Raw genomic sequence first — 23,840 nt, 5'->3', positions numbered from 1 at the left:
GAACCCTTGGTTTCAGGAGAGTCCCCTGGAGTATATCAGATGTCTGGCTGTTAAATGCCTGTTCTTACAAATGCAGTTTATCCGTTTCAACACACACATACTTGCCCCCAGTGAGCTGGATTTTTTTCATCTAGTGATAGAATCAGAACCGTTAGGGTTGGAAAGGACCTTAAGATCATCTAGTTCCAACCCCCCTGCCATGGGCAGGGACACCTCACACTAAACCATGCCACCCAAGGCTCTGTCCAACTTGGCCTTGAACACTGCCAGGGATGGAGCATTCACAACTTCCCTGGGCAACCCATTCCAGTGCCTCACCACCCTCTCAGTAAAGAATTTCTTCCTTAGATCCAATCTAAACTTCCCCTGTTTAAGTTTGAACCCGTTACCCCTTGTCCTATCACTACAATCCCTAATGAATAGCCCCTCCCCAACATCCTTATAAGCCCCCTTCAGATACTGGAAGGCTGCTATGAGGTCTCCATGTAGCCTTCTCTTCTCCAGGCTGAATAGTCCCAACTTCCTCAGCCTAACTAGTGATAATCAAGAGATACACTGATGCCTGTGTTTATTCCATCATAGCTCCTTGAGCTCTTCTCTCAGTTGCTCTTCATGCCTCACCTGGTACTGGATATCAGTTGTGCCCTGCCATGCAGGGTCAGTGAGTGTAACTTGTCATTGATGTTGTCATCCTTTTGTCATCCTTAGGTAGTGAGTGTACCTTCAGTCATTGCTGTCTGCCATCCTAATTAGACAATTTTCCTGACTCTAGAGCCCTGGACTATACAAGGAAATGCACATACATTTCAGGAATTTGCATCCTTCACTCCTGAATTAGGCCCTTTGCTGGTTCAGGGACTTCCAAGTTACTATTCGGTTGCTGAGTAGCCCTTTCCTTGATCCTGGGAAAAATGTCCTTTCCTTGCACCTTTAGCAGAACTGAAAGTCTTGAGTTACCCAGGGGCTTCCAAAATCTTTGCAAACTGGGCACTTCGAATGCCTAAATAAGAACATTTGATCACTGCAGGTCATATACACACTCCCCTCTTGCCAGTTGAAGGGCATTGGCTGTTTGGATGTATGTGTGAATTGTTTACTTCACAGACTTGCTGTCTGTGTTGAAAGAGGGAGGAAGCATGCAGTGATTAACACAGTTCTACACAACTTCATGGTAGGGATGATGCCTTTAAACACTATTAAAATTATTTTAAACTCTTTCTCTTTTTCCTGCTGACGGAAGGCACTGTCACAGAGTTACTGACTTGAGACAGTGTGCAAGTTGCATAAACTGCTTTCATATGAGATTTAGGGTGTCCATCTCATAAGAGGATAAGTATACTTAAATACCAGTAATGCAAGGTTCTCAGTGTGCAGTCCTGAAATATTTTCTTACGTATTCAGAACAATTTTCAGAGAGGTTTGGTTGGTTGGTTGTTTTGGATTTTGGTTTGGGGTTTTTTTTGGGGGGAAGGGAAAAAGGGAATAGAGTTGGTGGTGTTTGTTTGCCCCCTCCCTTTTTTGTTTTCCATATATGTAGATACACACACAAATTTTATAGGACCTCTTTTAAGCCTTTAATGTGAAAAGAGGGTAAACCTTCATTTCAGGGCCTACAATAAGACTGAGCAAGCTATCTCTTAACTCAGGGTTTTCGCAAAGGACTTGCTGTAGTGACTCCAGCGGTCCTTTCAGCATTTCATCTGACTTGCTTTTGGGTTTAATTCTGTTCATTACGATTGTTCATCTGATTGTTGAAAGCTGTTTAGATATTTTCGTCTATATTTTTGTATCTTTTGGTAGGGCAAGGAATCAAAATTGATACTTACTTTGCAAATAAATGTTAAACTCTGAACCTGCAGTGGGTTATGCTGCTTCCTTAGTCTGCCTTCTGAACAGCAGTCCTCTGACAACTCATTTCTTACCAGTCTTTAATTATAGACATTTTAGTTTCCTGGTAGACGTGCTTTTTTGTTTAAATGAAACCAGAAGGGAAAGATTTGTGGGCTGAATCCAGTTTCTATTAATGTTATCTGATCAGAAGACATAATTATCTTCCTTAATCCCACTTCCAAATTTTTCAGGCTTCCGCAACCTAGCTTGAAGGTTCAGTTGGAACATTTTGATACTTAAAATAATATTTATCTATGAATAATTGAGCCCTTTAGGCTCAATTCAACTCATTAGACAGAAAAGCCATTTCTAAAATGTTGATAGGTTAAAAAATAGGTTAAATTGTACTGCAAGATGCTTATGAGATACTACTGTCATCAGTAGGCCTGTGCAACATTAGGTTGCTCCCCAGTTCTCTGCCTGGGGAGATTTTCTGGAGTATTTTGTTCTGGTGGTCTTTTATTAACTTCCACTGTTTTCATGTCATATCCCATTCGTTCTATTTTCAGTTCCTATTCAACTTTCAATGACACGGAAGTCTTTTTACAAAGTCTTGGTCTAGAACACATAATAGGATTATTCAAGGTAAGTTTGTGGTATATCTGGTATCTGTTAAGTAATCCGTGAAAGCAGAATGTACCTACAGCATAAAAAACCCAAAGTTCTGTCACTATTAGTATCTTAATTCAAATAAATTTATTAAACAGAAGTTTAGCTAAAAAAATATTAAGCTGAACTTCAGTGGACAGGATTGGATTGCTTTATTTTAATTATGTGCATTAGTCATGCATTATGTGATGTTTCTGAACTAGAATAATGGTCTTGCATAGCTGGTTTTATTTCTGAAAACTGAAGTAAAACAAAAGTGAAAACTATTTTCTTCTGAAATTCTTTTTGATGAAAAAAAAACCCTTTGTTTTATACAGGAAAGAGATATAACTTTAAGACAACTTCTGGCCATGCAAAAAGATGAGTTAACACAGGTCAGTTTACTACTTTAGAACTTCATTTAGTTTTTCTCCTCTTTTTTTTTAATGTCTTTATAAATGTCTAAACTTGTAAGAATTCTGTTTTCAGAATCTTCTACAACTTCTTGAATTTTAATATGAATATAGACAGACCTTTTCTAAATCCCACAGATTAGCCTTGATTTCTGAGTTAAATTCTTGCATCTTTAGAGAGCAGATTTTGGCCTCTTCAGGAACCTGCTTAGTAAGGTTCCATGGGATACAGCCCTAGAGGGCAGGGGGGCCCAAGACTCTTGGTTGTTATTCAAGGATCACCTGCTACAAGCTCAGGAGTGTTGCATCCCAACTAGAAGAAAGTGCAGCAGGAGGGCCAGGAGACCTTCTTGGATGGATAAGGAGCTGCTCAGGAAAATTCAAAGGAAAAAAGAGGCTTATAAAAGGTGGAAGCAAGGGCAGGCGGCCTGGGAAGAATACAGGGATGTTGGCTGGGAAGCTAGGGACCAGGTGAGGAGGGCTAAGGTCCAGTTAGAATTGAACTTGGCTAGGGATGTTAAGGATAACAGGAAGGGATTCTATAGGTACGTAGCGAGTAAAAGACAGACTAGGGACAACGTAGGCCCCCTTTGGAAGATACTGGGAGAACTGGCTACCCAGGATTTGGAGAAGGCTGAGGTTCTTAATGACTTCTTTGCCTCAGTCTTCACTGGCAAAGTCTCTGACCGCACCACCCAAGTCTTGGAAGGCGAACGCAGGGACTGTGAGAATGAAGACCCTAGGCCCACTGTAGGAGAGGATCTGGTTCGAGACCATCTTAAAAACCTAAACGTGCACAAGTCCATGGGACCTGAGGAAATCCATCCACGGGTCCTGAAGGAGCTGGCGAATGAGGTTGCTGAGCCACTGGTCATCATATTTGAAAAATCATGGCAGTCAGGTGAAGTTCCCAATGACTGGAAGAAGGGAAATATAACCCCCATTTTCAAGAAGGGGAAAATGGATGACCCGGGGAATTACAGACCAGTCAGTCTCACCTCTGTGCCTGGCACAATCTTGGAGCAGATTCTCCTGGAAGGCATGCTAAGGCACATGAAAAACAAGGAGGTGGTTGGTGACAGCCAGCATGGCTTCACTAAGGGGAAATCCTGCCTGACCAATTTGGTGGCCTTCTATGATGGGGCTACAGAACTGATGGACAGGGGCAGAGCAGTTGACATCATCTACCTGGACTTGTGCAAAGCATTTGACACTGTCCCACACAACATCCTTGTCTCTAAATTGGAGAGACATCAATTTGATGGGTGGACCACTCGGTGGATAAAGAACTGGCTGGATGGCCGCATGCAAAGAGTTGTGGTCAATGGCTCAATGTCCAGTTGGAGACCGGTAACGAGTGGTGTCCCTCAGGGATGGGTGTTGGGACCAGTCTTGTTCAACATCTTTGTGGGTGACATGGACAGTGGGATTGAGTGCACCCTCAGCAAGTTTGCCGATGACACCAAGCTGTGTGGTTCGATTGATACACCGGAGGGAAGGGATGCCATCCAGAGGGACCTCGACACGCTTGTGAGGTGGGCTGATGCCAACCTTATGAAGTTTAACCATGCCAAGTGCAAGGTCCTACACCTGGGTGGGAGCAATCCCAGGCACAGCTACAGGTTGGGCAGAGAAGAGATTCAGAGCAGCCCTGCAGAGAAGGACTTGGGGGTGTTGGTCGATGAGAAAATGAACATGAGCTGACTTCAGTGTGCGCTCGCAGCCCAGAAAGCCAACCGTATCCTGGGCTGCATCAAGAGGAGCGTGACCAGCAGGTCGAAGGAGGTGATCCTGCCCCTTTACTCTGCTCTCGTGAGACCTCACTTGGAGCATTGTGTGCAGTTCTGGTGTCCTCAACATGGAAAAAAGGACACGGAACTGTTGGAAGAAGTCCAGAGGAGGGCCACGAGGATGATCAGGGGACTGGAGCACCTCCCATATGAAGACAGGCTGAGAAAGTTGGGTCTGTTCAGCCTGGAGAAGAGAAGGCTGCGTGGAGACCTCATAGCAGCCTTCCAGTATCTGAAGGGGGCCTACAAGGATTCTGGGGATGGACTCTTCATCAGGGACCATAGTGACAGGACAAGGGGTAACGGGTCAAAACTTAAAACGGGGGAAGTTTAGATTGGCTATAAGGAAGGAATTCTTTACTGAGAGGGTGGTGAGGCACTGGAATGGGTTGCTCAGGGAGGCTGTGAATGCTCTGTCCTTGGCGATGTTCAAGGCCAGGTTGGATGAGGCCTTGGGTGGCATGGTTTAGTGTGGGGTGTCCCTGCCCATGGCAAGGGGGTTGGAACTAGATGATCTTAAGGTCCTTTCCAACCCTAACTATTCTATGATTCTATGATCTACTTTGCCTACGTCTGACTACAAAGTGGAAGTCTGCACTATTTGGAAGTCTTCAGTATTTCTTTGCTGCAATGATGTGGAAGTTGGGTTGAGCGGGAGGTAGTTCCGTTTTTAAGTTCAGTTGTTACCATTTTTGATATTTAAGTGTTTTCCCAGGTGGTATCAGTTGAAATCACTTTATATTTCACTGTTATTGAGGACTAAGTGACACATTATTACAGGATTTCAGTTTCTAGTGGAAATAGGGTGGTCGCTTTTCCTTAGTCTTTGCTGGAATTATTCCTGTGGGGAATGAAGGACTTCCTGGGTTTACAGGACGATGCCATAATGAAACCCAACTGTAGGAGTCTCCTTGGGACAGTGCAAATACTTCAGGCCACAGGATTCTTCTGAGCACACTGTACCTGGTCTGAGATACCAAAGATTTCTCATTAAAATAACTGACTCAAGCCTGCTGCTGATACTCGTCATGTCCTCCATGTCAGCTATGCTCGCCCTGTTCTGGTACCAAGGAGGCATGTGTTGCAGCAGCTGGAGCCAGCAGTAGCATACAGATGTTAATTATTACTTCAGAGTTGGTGTCACGAGGATGTTTTGCATGAAGTTTTGTCTTGTAACTGAGTAAGGTTTAAGTGTTTTCCCAGAGCTCAGAAATAATTCTGTCTCTCAGCGAGTGCATGTACAGGGAGCTTTGTCAGTGAAGAAATTATTTAAGGGTTCACTTAGACCTAGGTGTTATAAGGTGTGTCAGCATGTTCTGATGTTACTGCTTTTCTGAAGCCTTAGGATCATGCCAAATGGACAGCATCTGGGTATGGGCTTTATATGGACCCTAAAGCCCCCACTGACAGGAATTTTGCTCTTAGAGGAGATTTTTGTAGCTTTCTTCTTATCACTGTGAGCTGCTGTGTTGGTCATGCTTGCATTAAACTCCAAATCTGGCTGCGTATATGTTCATATTGATCACCTGGTTTGATGTTGTAATCATTACTTGGTTTTGTCCAGAGACACTAGGGGAAGGAAAGAGAATTGTGGACTTCAGTGAAAGGCTAAGCCTTACGGTTCCTTCGTCAAAGAAGGAACTATAGTTTCACATGAACTGATAACCTCAGTTTCAGCATTTGAACACGTTTCCGAGTCCCTGTTATAAAGAGGGATTTTTTTGATAACTGAAATAAATGCCTTTATCAGCTCCTCTTCCACAGGAGGATAGTATCTATAGGAACAGAATTGTTTTGCCTCTAAACTGTGTAACAGCAGGAAATGCTTCCTGGAAAATAAGCCATGCTTTGTGCATGGATGTAAATTAATTAGTGAGTCTTCAATTGAGAATTTAAAAAATGACATAACACTCCTGCCTTATTAGCACTTCATAAGTTACCCAGAATTCTTGATGCAGTTTAGTTATAGAGCTCTGCTAACAGTTTCTCCCCACGCTGCTGATAGAACAAATCTAATCTATTTCCTCGTAACTCCCGAGTTGAAAGTTTTTAGTGTGGTGGCAGATCTTCAACTAACAGCCAGCTATTTTAAAGAGCCTGGATCTTATTACTACAAAGATTAATGATGACCTCTGATGGATGCCTCTGAACCAAGCTGCTTTGTATCCAGAGAACTGGGGAGAAATCCTGTCACTAACATGATACACTTTCCTCCATCAAACAATATCAGAAAGATATTTTCTCTGTAAATATCTTTATCTGTATTCTGCACAGAGCCTAAACAGTGACTCTTCAAAGCTGAAATCCTCGCATTCCTTAAGCTTATAAATTGTTCCATACTGAGACAAGTCTGTTCAATATACTGGGACATGTCTATTCAACATTTGAAGGTTTTTGTCTGATTCTGTGCTGCTCGTAACCCTTGGGTATTTTTTTGTCTGGGTTTTTTTGGTTCGGGGGGTTTGGAATATTTTCTGAGCATTTGTCTCAAAAGATAGCGACAGAAGTAATTTTACTTCTGGATGCATTTAGGGTATGAAGGTTCTTTTCTTACATGCTTATTAGTTTAGAATAAGAGAAATGGGCGTCTTATTCTGGATTTGAGAATGCATAACGACAAGTTAACACATCAAAATTCAAAATATAACCCAGACGTTTAACTTCGTTGTTAGAGAATTATCAGGTCTGTGTGTCTATGTTACAGTTCCAGGATTCTCCTTCCTCTGCCTCTTTGTCCTTGCAAAAGCATTTAATATTTGGCAGAAGAATATCAGCTTATTTAAAATAGTGGCCACTTGGGCAAGATGGCAGTAATGTAAGAGTTTATGCATAACTTCACTGGTTTTGTCTGAGAAATATGTCATCTTTCATTTCCATCTAAAGAGTAACAGAAAAGTCAGGTTGATGCTGGAACAGGAGTTTGGAGCATGGATTTTCAGGGGCTGTTTTTTATTTCTATATTTATTTAAGTAAAGAATAACATAGATGTTAGAGTTGATAGGCCTAGCATTATTTCACAGGTGTAAGCAAGTGCTTGTACAGCACTTGCACATTCTTAAATGTGTGGTCACTTGACAATAATATTTGTGTTATTTGGACTGCAGAGTGTAACTGAACTAACACCAACTTAAAATCTTGCTAATCTATAAGGAAGAAGGGCTTCTTGCACCATGGTTGTTCCTTGCATTCATCACTGCATGAGTAGTCAGGTTCTGGGTAACCATTGTGTTCAGCAGCAGTTGTCTAGAAAGGTAAAAATTGTGTGCTTTGGGAAGTAGTGTAGACTAGTCTATATGTCTACTGTTCTGCATCTGGTACCTCTGAATTCAGAATTATTGTGGTGGTGGTGGAAAGCTTTATCTATGATGATTTTTATCACATTCTTTACTTCTGAAGCCGTATCTTCAAGATGTGGTGGTACTCAGTCACAGATCCATTTGCAGAAGGATTGAATTGTTTAATTTATAGGGAGACAAAGTACAGTGTCTTCCTGCTAGAAAACTGTATCCTTATTTGCTTGCTCCAGGAGTGAGAAGATGGAGTCAAAAGCAAACCCAGTCTTTGAAATAGTTCCTGCTTTAAGCAAAATAGTTTTAATATTCAAGAATAAGAAGCAGCTTATTCTTGGGAGAGCTCAGTTGATTTGTTGATTATAATTAAAAGTAAACTTGCTGCTCTTGTATAAATCAGCTTACTTCTGCATTATGAAATGACTGCTGTAATGCTTTGTAAGCATTAAGAAAGCATGAGTTTATAGCAGATAGGGCTCGACAAGGCAAACCTGAGTACTAATAAATTGAGCAGACTTACAGCTCAACATAAGCAAAGCTAATTATTTCTAGGAAGCACAGATCTTTCTGTCTTAAGGCTGCTAGTGATATTTAACATGGAGACTTGAGTATAATTTATTCAGGTACCTGTGGCAACCTATTGGAGACTATAAAGTTCTTGATGCCTGTAGTTAAACTCCCAGGTAATCTGGTTGGGATTTTACGTTACTGAAGAACTTACTTGTCCGTAGACTTGTAACGATAGACTTATGACATGGTTTTGAAATGTAACTATGTGCTCACAAGTATGTCGTCTAACATGTTACCTGTGAATTCTGATCACCTGGTGGGGAACCTGGAGGACTGTTTTATGGAGCCACAATGAACACTAAACATCAGAAACAATAGTCTCACACGAAGCAAGCATTTCTCTAAGTACCTTCTCTTCCCTAGGATTGTTGCTCAGCGCCATCTGAGAAAGTGAGACTGCCTGGTGTTTGATGTGTGTTCTCAGCTGCATGTCCAAAGTTCTTTCTGCAATTATTAAAAAAATCTGGGAGACTACAAACGCTAACATTTTACAGATTTCTGAGGCTACAGCAGGGAGCTTCGAGTCCTCAGAACATCAGAGCGAGTCACATATGTTCTAGTTTTGAAGGCTGTGGGCTCCTTGTGGTCTTAAATTCCAGAATGCTCCATTCCTGCTTCATCCAGGTACTCAGCTGGAGAGTTAGGAACAAAGCCATACTTGGACCTGGCATTGTGTGATTTTTCACTTGTGTGGAGAAGCCTCCTTAGGGCTGTCAGCATCAGAAGTCCTGTGTTGCACAGCAGCCTGTCAGATGAGCAAGGAAAAATACTGAGTGTGCCACAGGAACACTTCCGTTTTCACAAATGGGCGACTTGTTTTGTTTTCTTTATTTGTCTTCTACAAAAAAAATTCTTAGCCTAGGATTTAAATATGAGTTAATACGTAATCTGAGATAGTTCATTGATAACGCAGCTGACAATGTTTTCTGTCCCAAGCATCACTTGGAGAATCTCAGTTACATGGTATATATCTTCTGAAGAAAATTGTTCTTCAGCTGAAAGAGACAGAAAGCCTTGAACACTTCAGAACTCTTCTGTTGTTGTTTGCAGCATTAGCCAAGAGTATAGAAGATGAACTGATTTGAGCTTAGGGACTCTATAAACTGATGTCAGGTAGTAGTTAGGCTTGGTCTTAGTTTGAGGTCATAAATCTATTTTGAGTTTATAAGTATGCTATCCTTCAGATACATAAAAAGGCTTCTTTTACAGGCTGTTTCATGGTGGAAACATCTGGCTGAATGTCTTTTTAACAGATTGTGTTCTCTCTGCTAGTTTCTGATTGTTTGAGGCTTTAGAGATAGCACCAACTAGATTTCTGTGACGTAACTTATTTTTTAAGTGAGATTCTGTAATAAAATAAGGTTTTACAAAGAGCTGTCTTATCTTCTGAGACCAGTTTAACTGGAAGAAATGCACACCCAAAAGCTTGGAAAAGCCCTTCTTAAAATCTGCCCTCTTTTCTGTAAAATTCTGCCTTTGCCAATATATAGTTTCTGTTCTTTCATCTGAGTTAATGCTGTATTGCTGTCACGGTTATTTTGCTGTAAGAAATGACCAAGATAATTCTGAAATAGATGAGCATAACATCCTAACAACACTGGGGTACTCACAAAAACTGCATATTTTTTTTTCCCTTTCATAAACGTTAAACAAATTATCTGAGCATCCTGTACAATTTCAGTTTGGCTTTTCCTCGGGTCTTGTAATTTTGTTTTGCATCATTGAATAGTTTCTGTGGTTTGATTTTATTTTGGCAGTTGCATACGTTATAATTGCTTGCAATAACTTAAAAGCAACTTCTTTACTCTTAATTTATTGCACAATAAATGGTACTGTCCTGTTATATCAAGTAAGTATTGAAAGTAAATTATATTTGGAATTACTCTTTAAATTTAGATTGGCCTTACAAATCCTGGAGATCAGCAGAAACTCCTAGATGAAATTAATGAGCTAAAAGTGAAAGAAACAAGAATTGAAGATGCCTCTGAAGTGATGAAGCTGGAATTGAGGTATTAACTGTATATCTAAGGAAATGGAAGTGAAATATGAACTATTTAAGACAACTGCATTGTTCTCTGTAGCTCAGAGGTAAAATTCTCTCACACCTTACCCCATGCATAACACTCATGAGAGTACACCAGTTAGTGGATTATAAGGGCTGGTGGTAGTTGTGTTTTGTACAAAGAAAGTTGGAAGCATAGGTTCCTGATGTAGGAATCTGACTATATTGTTGTTATGTGACATTACTTTGCCCATCTTTTTGAGTGATGAGTTCATTCTTTGTACCTCAAAGTTTCATGGCCTTGCTGTGCAGGGTTTTCACTACTTGTATCATAATTTCTGAAACTGGCTTCTTGGGCTGCAGTATTAAATCATCTTTTATTTTCTCTGATATGCTTCAATGAGCAGATTTGGCTTTATTTCTCTGTGGAAATGGGGTCTTGCCCTCCTTGCTGCCTCATGCTTCAAGAGCGGCTTGGAGCCTTATAAACCCCATGTGATGTGGACTCTCTAATTCTCTATTGTGTCCGTAGACAAGGCAGGCACTCTTAGTCTTGCAATCAAATTTGTCTGATTGTAAGGTACAATAAAAAGATGTGTGGGAGGGAGAGATGCATATATGATTTCTGCATGGGGCTTTAATTTTCAACTGATAAATTTAAATCACTTGTACGTGTCTACCTTAATTCATAAATGTGACTCCTGTGTTCAGGATTTTTTCCTTGTTCTACTTTTCCACTGGAAGCAGTTTTAACTAACTTCTAAAAGACCTGATTTTTTTTTAATGACAAATTAAGAACTTCGTAAGATGTTTTCCATATCATATATAATATGTATCAGTAGGAATAGGTTTATAAGGAAACTTCTGTAAGAAAGTGTTACTCCTTCAAACTTCCATTCCAACTTGATATTTTTCCCATTACAGGTTTTTTCTTACAGCCTTACACATCAGCTCTGCAATACCTCTCATACTTCTAGTATTGTGCAGTCCCATGAATGTCAGGCCTACCTGAGCTGAGAGGCACATCCCTCCGCTTATTAAACTTCATCAGTCCCTTAAGCACTGTTAGAGCACTCTCCACATCCAGTACAAAAAGAAGAATGAAGGTTATTGTAAAGGCAAAGCTGTCTTAAGATTTCTTAAACCCCTTTTCCTCTATTTGTGTGAACATTGGGGTTTTCTCCAGAAGAGAGACCTACACTTGAATTTAGATTCTGTGCTCATATCTTTCCTCTTTTTACTTCCCAAACCTACAGAAGAAGAGCTCCTGAAAATAGGATTAGTTCGCAGTTTTAATTTGCAAATGTTTTAGAAAGGGACCAGGGCAGAAAACTGTGGCTTGCCTTTCTGAGGCTTTACTCAATTGAACTGTGATTGTTTAACCTAGAGAAGACTGTTTTAGGGATGCTGCTCCTTCCTTGTACTGTAGCTGCATCAGTAGTAAGTTAGGTTCTCTGTGCTTGTTCCTTCCCAGTTTCAGCCATCATTTGCGTAGCATTGTGTTGCCTTATTTGCAGTGGCCTGGCTAGAGTAGTACTGGGGGGATAGGGGGAGAAACTGCCTTGCATCCAGTCTACTGATCAAATAACTTTCTGTGTCTAGAAAAGTCAGGGTTCAGTTCCTCCCTAAAGTGTGTGCATCTCCCTCTTGACTAGTGACCTGACAGCTGTGCTGCTACTCTGCTAGCTGTTTCTTGACTCTCCAAAACACTGAGAGCAGCTCTCTGTATTATTTGGCTACTGTAAAGCTAGACTCTGTCAGTTAAGTTGTTCACTGGACCAAAAAGTGTGCTTGGGTTCATTCTGTACACATTACCATATTTTGAAGGCAGCTGAATCCACTGTATTAGCAGTCATGTCATGATTTGTTCCTGCCATTGCGTTGTCTTTTATGCCTTGTTTACATGAGTCTGTCTAGTATGTACTTATTCTTACATGCACTGATTGCTCCTGATTCTGGTACTGTGCCTGTATTTGTATCCATTTCTGTGTTTGCACAAAAGAGGATTTTCAGGCTGCTTGAGGTACGTTTTGCAGTATGATGCCAAGTTTGAGCTGCAGGATGTGGGAGGACATGCAAGTCACTTGGAGAAGATATTGAAAGACTGAGATGGGCTGGGAGAGCAGAGTGCTCATGTCCTGATACAGGACCTTGGTGCTGCTTCTAGTCTGTGAGGAGATAGCATTTGATGGATGGAACACTTGATGGATAAGGAATTGGCTTGATGGTTGCACTCAGAGTTATGGTCAGTGGCCCAATGTCAAAGTGGAGACCAGTGATGAGTGGTGTTCCTCAGAGGTCAGTATAGGGACCAGTGCTTTGTTGGTGATATATGAGAAGTTAGCAGTTCACTGTACGTGTGACCAAATGCAGTCAAAAACCCACGTGATGCCCAGTACAGTCTTGCACACCAATTACATATCTAATTCCTGGCAGAGTATGGGTTTGGATCATATATAGTTCTCAAAACCAGAAAGTAATTGATTGATTGAAGATTGAAGTACACAAAATATGACAGCATTTCAGTTATGGCAAGCCCTGCATAGTTTTCTAGAAAATGGCTTGACATGTATTTTAGGAATCTGACCTTGAGACTAAAATCATAGGCTATGTTTACATGCTATTATATAAAGATTTTACTTCCCACTTGCTCAAAGTCATTCTATGAGAAAGAAGATCAGTCATTAAGTCATAGAAAAACTAACATAGTAGAAAATGTTGAACTGATTGATTATAAACTCACAGAGTGTCTAGTGCTGTTTAGCCACTGGTGTTTTGACAGCCATTAATTCTTCTAAAAAGTGGGGTTTTTTTTGAAAACTTTATTTCCATTTACAAATATAAGAACATGTCACTGCAACAGATATAACATTTCTATGAAATAGGTTTCTAAGAACTATTATTGGTGTAATAAAGACATAAGAGAAGTATAAATGTTTTTCTTTTCCCCCCCTTTTTTTTTCCCCTCCCTATGTCATGGCCATGACAACTTTATTTTTGCTGAGAATCCTTCCAGAATTCCTAAAAATAATTTCCTTTGTGACAAAACACAGAAGGTGCCACGACTGATCCTAGCCAGCTAAAAAATTATCCTTTTAAATAGAAGGAAATTTTCACAGGCATGGCTTGACTGTAGTAACATGGGAGAAACTTTCAGACTGTCTCCAGATGTGATTATTTCTTGTGTTTGGCTTTACCCTAAATACTCAGTTCAGTTATATTGTTCTGAAATAAATAATAATTTATTTTATAAAAACAAGCAAATAGGCTTCCTTACTTCACCATCTTCATAAAAACCATGGACACTCTTGGTTTTCAACCTCCAGCATCCCTACTGATGCTTCTGTTTATTTCTAGTTTAAGCATTGAAGCCTTAAATGTTCAGCAGTGTTGCAAATCACAGATGTCCTGAGCAGTGGTGGAAACTTTGCTCACCAATGATCTTGTGCCAAAGTTGAAGGAAAACACTCTCTGGGCTAAATTCAGTCTCTGTTTAGGTACTTGCACCACATAGGCAAGTAGCTTAGTTTAGCTGTTTGGGAAATGTAATGTATACCTTTTTGCAATCAAAAGCAGCAGTAAGGTGGTATTGCATTTAGGTTTGGTTGCCCTAGGGAAAAGAGGAATGGTGGGGTCTGAATTAATTTATTCAGATCTTTCCATAAAGATAACGGGAAGTTCTGCTATAGGAACTTAAAGCTGTGTCTTGTTCTGGCCCTGCTTGTTATTCACCTGAGTGGCTTATAACATGGTGGAAACTTTTCTACTGGAGATACAGGCACTTCTCAGGATTTGAGAGCTCACTCTATAAAAACAAATGGCTGATCTTCTCCCTTGTCCTCTTTTCCTCTGCCCAGTCAATGACAACGACTTTCTGGCCAGTACCATGGCTGATAAATAACACTCTTTGAGGTTTCCAGTAAAATAAATTGAGACAGTGTGATGTGGGAGCTCCAGAAACTTAGCATTGAAATTAGTCTCTTTCTATCTTTCTATCTTCTTCTATCATTTTCTCCACTCTTTGGAGATACTGGTCAAACTAATTTTCAGGGTTATCTTCCTGCTTGTATAAATCGTCTTTGAAGTAGATAACATCAGAGATTTTAGGCTTTGAGGAATGTAGGCCAAGTTAGTGTTACTGGATTCTTTTTTCCTTCCACTGTGCTGGAGACTAAATGGTCATTTCAGTCCTGGCTCCAAACTACAAACCAGACTTTCCTCCCACCATCTGCATCAAATATGTGAGCTGTAGGTCAGGAATATTGATATGTCCCTATAAAATTGACTATAAATTCTCTATTCTGGTGCTGCAGGACTGTGATCTGTATAGCACCTGAACAGTGTTGCGGGTGTTGTGCATCATGTGTTAGAAAATTACTTGTGCAGCAGCTAATGAAACATTTTGGTTGAGAGTACAGGGTTGATGAAAGATAAAAACAGAAGTGGAGGTTAACTGAATGTTTCTGATAAGCTTTGGGGTGACACTTTTTTGGTTTTCAGTACGTCTTACGAGCTGAATATTCCAGACAACACAATGATTTTTTTTGTCCTTCCAAAAGAGTGGAGAGGTGGAGATGTGGGGAAGGGTGAGGGGACACAACACAACACACCACACACAGAACCACCCCAAAACCTGCTAAGACTTTAGATGTAGTGTTATACTACCCTATATTAAAATACAGGGCCACAGGATTAATATTTTTATGCAATGAAATTGCATGTATGACTAACTAGCCAGTGCTGGAAATGCATAGATGATACTTTGCTTGCAAAAAGTTACAACCTTTAACAGATAACAGAATGTTGTTTTATTTTTGTAGTGGAGAAGAATTCCTCAACTTTCTGAAGAAGCTGAATAAGGAGTGCAGTAAGCTGACCATTTCTGTGCAGGCCATGAATAAGCATTTTCTCAGTCATTCCCACAAGGTATTCAACCAAATTAAAAAAAGAAAAAAGATTGATTTAGAGTACATTATTCTAGAATATTACTCCACCTCGTAAAGTGAAAAATATGAACAGTCACCAGCCAGCTTGATTATTATATAGTTAGATAGAGCTGTCCAGTGTTCTTTCTCTAAAGGACACCTTTTTTTTAAAGAATTGATTTCAAAAAGTTAAGCTACCCAGTGAAAGAAGATAGAGCTGTTTCTTCATGTTTCTGCTGATAGGGGAGTTAGGGTGACAAAAGGTTTGCACAAAGGCTGTTTGTAGGAATAATGTTGTGCAGAAATTGTACAATGAAAACCCAGTGTAAATGCAGTTATAAACTTTTTCTGGCACTGTCTTTTATGATACGTTGATTAAGGAATGTTAAGTTACAATCTACAGTAATTCTGGCAAATAACTGTAGCTATTAATAGGTGATGCTGGAGCGGACACCAACTGCAAATTATATTGAAGTCTGCAAAGACTTGATTTGCAGTGTTGAAGAGCTGGGAGGAGAAGCTGCCAAACTGCAGGACCTGATGGAGAAGGTGGGTATGTGCAGGTGAGGCTTTGAAATACTGTGTACAAGTTTCTGCATGCAACTTCAAATGTGAAGCAGTAGCTTACACTTCGCATCAACCTCTCCCCACCTAGACCTTCCCATGGGCAGAAGGAGAAATAATCTGGAATATTGCACAGCAGTGTGGAAAGTCTCCATAGGAAGGCACAGTCAATCTTTTTCTTTCTGCCACAGGAAAGAATTAAGTGGACTGTATCCCTGTGCTCTTAGACAACCACTGTGGCATAAATGCCACTCTGAATACTTTCGCTTTTACTTCTTAATTAAGGAATCTTTTGTTTGGAATTATTGACTCACAGGGAAGTTACTAAATTTTTATGGATTGAATGGGAAGCATCCCAGATAACTCTGCAAAAGAAGAGGGTGGGAGAGGTCAAGGCTAGATATTAGCACCACATCAGTCATTCTCAAACCAACACAATGACACGCTCTTGTCAGAAGGGGTCATTTTAAGTAATAGGCTAGTAAAAGAAATGGCTGCTGGGATAGAGTAAATGGAGCATCAGTGTCAGAAAGGAATCTGTTGCTGAACGAAGCCATGTGGAACTCAGATCTTGGGTATAATGCTACTAATGGAGTTTCCTGTAGTTTAAGTAAATTTGATGTAATATAACAGCCTTCTCCCAATAAATCACTTAACACTAAATATATTTAAGAGGTAGGTAGAGGCTGTGGCAAAGAAGTTTTTAGCTATTTGTGTTCCCCACTTTGAATATGCAGAAATCAATTGTATGTATATATTTGCCTCCTGTATGTACAGGCTAGTTACAAGGGCTGGAGGGGATCTGAGTTAGATACCACTTGACTTTGCTGTCTTCTGTACTTAAGGTTTTCTAGCTGTCAAGATGAATCACAGTGGCTCTGTTCCCAGTGTTAAACAGAGGTGTTAAACAGCCTTCTGAGTACTTCAAAAATGTAATTCTTCTTCTATTAAAATACTGTAATGTTTTATGAATTTCATTGGTGAAGACTTTAATACAAAATACTTTTGTGCTGCTTAATTTGTGATGGGCCACTCTTCTCTGGGTAGAGCACTAAAACATTTATTATGAAAAGTGCCAATTTAAGTGAAACAGTTAAACCTCTTACATAATAAATCTGTGTAAATTCCCTAAAAATCTTCAATACTATTTACTAAGCTTAGTCGTTACGCGACTTTGCCAGCAGTACATGTCTGTAGCATACAGTATTTGAAAACACAATAAATAAGATGGCCTTCCAAGCATTATAAACTAAGGTAGGGTAACGGAACCTAACCCTGCTGCACTTAATGACAGTACTTCACTCATCTTCAGTGTATATTCAAACAGGCACTTGTAAGGCACTTTCCACTTTCCATTTAATTTCAGGTAAGTCTAACCTGTTACTTATTTAGCTTGCCTTATTTTTTTTAATAAAGAGTTGGTTTAGTAATTAAATTGCAAAAGTTCTGGTTAAAATACTTGAGGATTGGAGTTTGAATGTTTTGTTACTAGATTTTTATAACATCTGTTAGCAGTGTGTTTACTCCTGAGGAATTAGAGTAAGTTAACAGTTTGGTTTTCTAATATATATTACAGAATGATTGGGTATTGGATAAGATAAAGGTTTACACACACTTATTTCAATTGAAGCAGGGCAGAAACAGTGAGAAAGAAACAGTATCAATCCTAGATGCTTGCAGATTGTTAGGACTGGGTACCTTAGCACATACTTAAGAAGCTTTCACCCTAACTTTTTTTTCTTTGTTGTACTTCTTACATTGACTTAACATCTGCCTCAGCATGAACAGAGGAATGACCCCACACAAGTGAAACTTCCCGAAAAAGCACCCACCTTTAAAAAAAGACTAGGAAAAATGGGAGCAGTAACGTTGCTTGGATTTGTTTTTTTCTTCTGTATAACCAAGGTAGTGGTAAAGAAAACGTGAATTGAGGCTTAGTCTTGTGAATACTTTTGGAAAATGTGTTCACGGTGCAGTTCTGGTCAGTATGTGGAGCTGAGCTGAAGTCAGGAGAAAATTCGTGTAGCTTCTCATCATACCTGTAGTGTATGCATCCAGTAAGTACTTTGGTCCAGGAATAAAGTTAATAAAAAATCGAAACTGCTGCTTAAATGAGTCTTAGGGGGTTATTTTAGAAATTACTTTTGGTATAGACTGTAGGTCTGAAATTGTCAAAGCCACTTTTCTGTTTGGGCATAAAGCTGTAATTATTGCTTCCTAGTTACTAGTTTCATTTTTACCTTTAGCTGTTGTTTAGAGGTGAACATACACAAATAATTTTGATTATATCATATGTTTGTATTTAAAATTGCAATGCACATGTGTTTTGGGGTTGAGAGGGAGGGTTTCAAATATTTTAAGTATCTCATGCAATTCTGTATTGATAAAGACCTCTTCTTTTGCAGTTTTTCATATGAATCTATCATAGGAAAAACTTGCTGGTGAGGTTTACTTCTCTTCCCTTTGTCACAGTCACAGGACTGTGGAGATACTGTTACACATTGCCTGAAAAGTCATTTTCCGCTGAACTGGGATACTCAAATTATGCCTGAAATCTGCTTCCTTGGGGATACTTACTACTATTAAGAGTTTCATCACATCTATTAGAAGGATTATAGCAGTCCTTTGCTATAAGAATGCAAGCAACTTAGAAAGCATAGCGACATGTTTTTCTCCTGGTCTGGTCTTTCACGACAACAGCTTCATGCTTAGAGTAATTTTTTCTTAATATTCTCTGCACTTAAAAAGGTGTTTGTAATTCCACAGTGAAACATTAATATCTGGTTTTCATCTGGTTACCAAACCAGCTATGTTGGGGGAAGAAAGGGAATTGGCATAAGTTAATTCAACTCAGTTATGTTTTTGCAGACTTCAATAAACATCTGTGAAAATGCTGTTTCTGAAGGGTCATTCTTCTGTCAAAATAAAAGGAGTCTAAAGAAGATGGGTGTGTCACACTTTGGCTCTCTTATTTTTTCAGGGATGTGTGGAGTCTTAATCTTTGATGTTCCCTCCAGAGACTAGTAAGGAGAAGATAAAAACTTGAGTGCTACTCCAGTTGCTGTCACAGTTGTTCTCTGCTTTTTGTTTTAGAAAGCTACATTGGGTGTCTTTGTGTTTCCTTGTTACTGCAGTTGTTTTACCTCCTTTCCTCACAGGTTTCTCCTTCCATGCAGGGAACATCTACAGAGTGATGAGGCCAGAGGCAAATACAACACAGATTGGGTTGTTTTCCGTTCTGTTCCCAACTTTGGGTCAGAAGGGACAAGCTGTATTTCCCACTATCACCATCTACCAGCAGAAGTGGAGAAGTGCATGTACTATCAGCTTGCTTACTTGAACCAAGTATAGTAAAGGAAATGTTTAAATAGTTCTCTGTTTCTTCATATTACCTTATAATTAATCCTAAAGTAACAAGACACATATTACAAAAGGAAGAATCCATGGTATTAAAAAATGCTGTTAAGTGCAGTTTTAACTGCACATGGGGTGCACATGGAATACACATGGAATCTTTTGTATACACAGCAGTCCTCTGATGAGCTCCAAATACAGTTCAGATGCAGTTGCTCAGTGATGGGATGGCTCACAGGTATTACTAGAACTTTGACAGCTAACATCTTCTGGGCTTTTTTTCTATTAGGTGGAGGCATTGGGCATTTCTGGGATGAAGGGGGGGGAGTAGGTGGGCATTTTGTTCGTTGTGTTTCCAAATGTACTTACACTTCAGTTAAGTGGAACTATTTCAACCACTAACAAGATTTATGTGATACTGCCCTTGAAAAATGTTGTTAATTAGCCTTACTATTCCTTACTTCTCCACTTCAGTGAGAATTTGCATTAATGAAGCCATGAAGCCACTTCAAAGGACACTGAACCATAGTTTCTGCTTCAAGACATGCATTTTCTGTCACTAGTAGATCTTGCCATTTGAGACAGCAAAAAATTTAAATTCTTTTTTCCATCAATTTGAAGAAAAGATCCCCATGTATGGAGGACTTTTAAGCTAACCTTGGAGGTTAGCTTGTATTTTATGGATCACCTATTTCAGATGCTTACAATCGTGATTGCGAACACTCATGTGAACAGCATTTGGGTTAAACATGGGTTTTCTGCCAGCGGCATTTTTAGCATGGTGCACTGTTCAGGAATAGTGTTCAAAATGGCATAAACCACACATGAACGGCAAGCGTCTTGGAGAAGAGTCAAATAAACAAAGGTTATTTTAACCTACATATAAAAAAAAGTTGTATTTTCCACTTCAGCTTCAAAACTCGGGCTTATGCAGTCAATTTCAAGGTCCTTTATTCATTTTCATGTTGTTCCAGTGCCTCTTTCGAATTCTCTGTTTGAGAAGGTATCCCAGTATGGTTGTGATAAGGCAGGAAGAAAAGAAAGAGATTGCTTCAAGATCTGGCCCCTGAGCTGTGCTCTCACAATGCTCACCCCCACCAGCACCCGGTAAGGGAGCCTTCAGATGAGAATGTCCCTGCTGAGAGGCCTCCCTCTGTAAGTCATCAAATTAAAGTCATTATCCCAGAACAGTAAGAACACAATGATTTGCATATCTATGAGGGAATTGGAGGAGAATGCTGAAGAGCTTTGCATGCATTAAGCAGGTAAGCTCTGCAGCCCTGTGAGGTTTTGTTTTCCTCTGACAGTAGTGCAAATTGAGATGCAGTTGAGTGGACTGGACCCGGGGCCAAAGCCTGCAGATACATTGTTGTTTAAAGATGCAGTGAGGTTCCTACTTGCTGTACCATTGGATACCTAACTTCTCTTGATTACAGATGAATATTCATGCAATGGCCTTTTCTGAATCCCTAGACTTATGTAAAATTAGGGCCTTGGGTGATCCTGTGGAGATCTGAAAGACCTTAAAGAATTTTCATTTCTAATTCGTCCTGTCCAAGATAAACTGCAGGTTGTGTGTGTTGGGTCTCCCTGCGCTTTGAAATCTGCCTCACTCTTTAAATTTGACTTGTGAAGTACCTGGCTTGTTACAAGGCATTGACCAGTTCTTCCTGTGGGGTACCAATTGCAAACAGTAGATGGCAATTTGGGCTATGTGCATTCTGAAATTGAGAAAGAGTGAGCATTGTTATTATGTTCTCCACTGACTTAGAGAAGTGCTGTGTTTGGTTTTTCTTCTTTTGCTTCATCCAGCTGCTTGTCGTGGACAAGACCGAAGCTTGACCTGTGCATTTAATTCTTTTTCATCTTGCCATCTTTGAAGCCCTTCAGGTGTTACCCAAAGCTGTGACTTGCTTGTAAATGTTAGTAGGTGTTTGCTTGCATTTGCTTTCTCTGTTCCAGCAGTTCTGCAAATGTTACAGGGTGTCTTTCGCAAATAAAGCTGCTGTGTCACTAGTGAAGTGGCACAAGTGTTGCTTTGGATCTTTCTGCATAGATAAAAAGCCTTGAAGGTCTAGCAGGTATCTAACAGCAGGTTTCTGCTTTTAAGGGCTCTCACAGTCATTTCTTTGTTCTGGAGGCATGGGTGAAATGTGTATTTGGAAATTTAGATTTCCCTGTTCTAGAACTGGGGATTTCAAAGTAATGGGGCTCTGTACTTTACAGACCAGAAATGATAAGCAATGAGGTATGAAAGGGGGTATTACTGACATTATATGAATAATGTGATATGTATCCCTAACAGCTTTAATAGCTGTTAAATTAGTTTTTATCATGATTCAAATGGCACAGTTTCATGTAGTATAGAATCATAGTCCCTGGGAATGGGACTTAAAAGGATCCCTCTGGGAGGGATTTTCAGTTCTTTTAAGCTGTGCTACTGACTGTGATAGATATGGGAAGATCCCTTCTACTTAAGGGTTTGGTGGCAGTTTTTTTTCTTACTAATTATTCTTCTTAGATGAGCCTTCCATGCCTTCAGCTTTGCTGAAAACAGTCTTTATTTGAATGTAGAAATACAGGTTAAACTACCTTATTTTCACTGTTGTATTGAAAAACAGCTCAATTTCATAAGGCACATATTCAACAAATTGGGCTTTCGATGTTCCTGGCTGCTCTGCTATCCTCTGTATTGCCCATGGCAAGATTTCTTGACTGGATGAGGAACTGTGCTCATAATGCCTATTGAAGGCACATACAGCTTTGTAAGCCCAGCCTGCGCTTGTGGCCAGGGAGGCCCACAGCCTCTCCAGGACTGCATCAGGAACAGCATCACATCACCTGCAAGTTAAGGCCGTGATCCTTCCCTCCCCTCAGCAGCTGGAGTGCTGGTCCCACTCCTGGGCTCCCCAGTAGGAAAGGGGGAGTGAGTCCAGTGAAGAGCCAAAAGATGGTGAAGGCCTTGGAGCTGGTGAGTCATGTGGAGAGGGTGAGAGCCAGCATTGTTCAGCGTGGAGAAGGCTCAGGAGGACCTTTTTCATATGTATAAAATACCAAGGGAAGGTGGTGAGTGGAGCCCGGATCTTCTCAGTGGTGCTCAGGGGCAGGCCAAGAGGCAATGGGCATGAACTGGATGCATCCCTGAGCAACATGCTGGCTGATGCTGCTCTGAGTACAGGGTAGCACTGGAGGAGGTCCCTGTGGTAGGCTGACCCTGGCTGGACACCAGCTGCCCACCAAAGCTGCTCTGTCACTCCCTTCCTCAGCTGGACAGGGAAGAGAGAATAAAGTGAAAGGCTTGTGAATCGTGATAAGGGCAGGGAGATCACTCGCCAGTTACCGTCATGGGCAAAACAGGCTTGGGGAAAATTAGTTTAACTTACTGCAAGTCAAACCAGAGTAGGATAATGGGAAATAAAAACTCAATCTTGCAACACCTGAACTTGCACTGCAGGTTTTTTCCCCTTTATCAATGTTAGCCCAGAGGCGCTACCACTGTTGCTGATGGGCTTGGCCTTGGCCAGCAGCAGGTCCATTTTGGAGCTGGCTATGTTGGCCACTTCTGTAGTCCCCTTTCTCGCCCCCCCCCCCCCCCCCCCAAAACCTTGCCACACAAACCCAATAGGATTCCCCAGGTCCTCTTCCAACCTCATCTGTTGTGTCATTTTGTATAATGAGACAGTGGTTAATAGAAATGATGGATCCAATGTGAATTCATGTAAGGCCGGCACAGAGTGCAGGGCTTGGAGAAGGAATCTGGACAGCAATAAAGCTGGAACGCCGATGTGGTGAATGACTCTTCTGGAGAGAAGGGAACAACCTTTATGAGCCACTGGTGTGGTTGCCACAGGTGAAAGAGCTACTGTTAATATAGAAGGGTATCAGAAAAAACTGCTTTTTCACTGCAAGCCTGAGAAGGCTGGTAGCAAAGAGGACTGTAGCCTCTCTCTGCTCAGGGGGGTCTAAAACACGGCTGGAATTCACTGTCCTCTCCCTGGTGTTCCTCTTTCTCTCCTCTGCTAAATGATCCAAGGTCTCTCTCTCAAAAACTTCAGAAGCTGAAGATGGCCAGGAGCTGAAAATCAGAGTGCGCTTTTGTTCACACTGACAATACTTTTATCAGATAGATGTTGAAGGCTTATCTGTTGCTTTTAAAACCTGCTAGAATTAGTAACTGGGACTGTAGTTGCCTCTGGGCAGGCAGTACTGCTGAGAAGCAATAATGTGCTCCACGCTTCAATTGCCCTTACCCCAAAGTCTTTGCAGCCAGCAGTTTTTCTGATATTGGGGGGTGGGTGGTTGGTTTCCGTGGGAGTGTTTGGGTTGTGTTCTGTTGGGGTATTTAAGTTAAATTGGTCAGTAGGTGACTGTTACCTCCTTGAAAGTTGGCACATCTCTACTTTTTAAGTTTCTTATTGAAACGCTACATGCTTACATCTCGATCCCGGGAAGTC

The 23,840-nt window shown here is 40.6% G+C and overlaps 1 protein-coding gene across 1 annotated transcript in view; it reads left to right on the top strand.

The window, feature by feature from the left end:
• Positions 1 to 17,958, top strand: part of ASZ1 (ankyrin repeat, SAM and basic leucine zipper domain containing 1) — a gene marked incomplete at both ends in the record, with an annotated part of 43,182 nt that extends 25,224 nt beyond the window's left edge. The window contains 6 exons of the mRNA XM_080636669.1: positions 2,400 to 2,475; positions 2,817 to 2,873; positions 10,438 to 10,550; positions 15,364 to 15,469; positions 15,904 to 16,017; positions 17,812 to 17,958. Of these exons, the coding sequence (XP_080492795.1) occupies positions 2,400 to 2,475; positions 2,817 to 2,873; positions 10,438 to 10,550; positions 15,364 to 15,469; positions 15,904 to 16,017; positions 17,812 to 17,958 (613 nt within the window). The remainder of the gene's footprint in view (positions 1 to 2,399; positions 2,476 to 2,816; positions 2,874 to 10,437; positions 10,551 to 15,363; positions 15,470 to 15,903; positions 16,018 to 17,811) is intronic.
• Positions 17,959 to 23,840: the final 5,882 nt, after the last annotated feature.

This window comes from Psittacula echo (assembly GCF_963264785.1).
Source record: "Psittacula echo genome assembly, chromosome: 1".
NCBI lineage: Eukaryota > Metazoa > Chordata > Aves > Psittaciformes > Psittacidae > Psittacula > Psittacula echo.
Note: the sequence above shows the minus strand (reverse complement) of the source record. Positions and strands in the feature narration are given on the sequence as shown.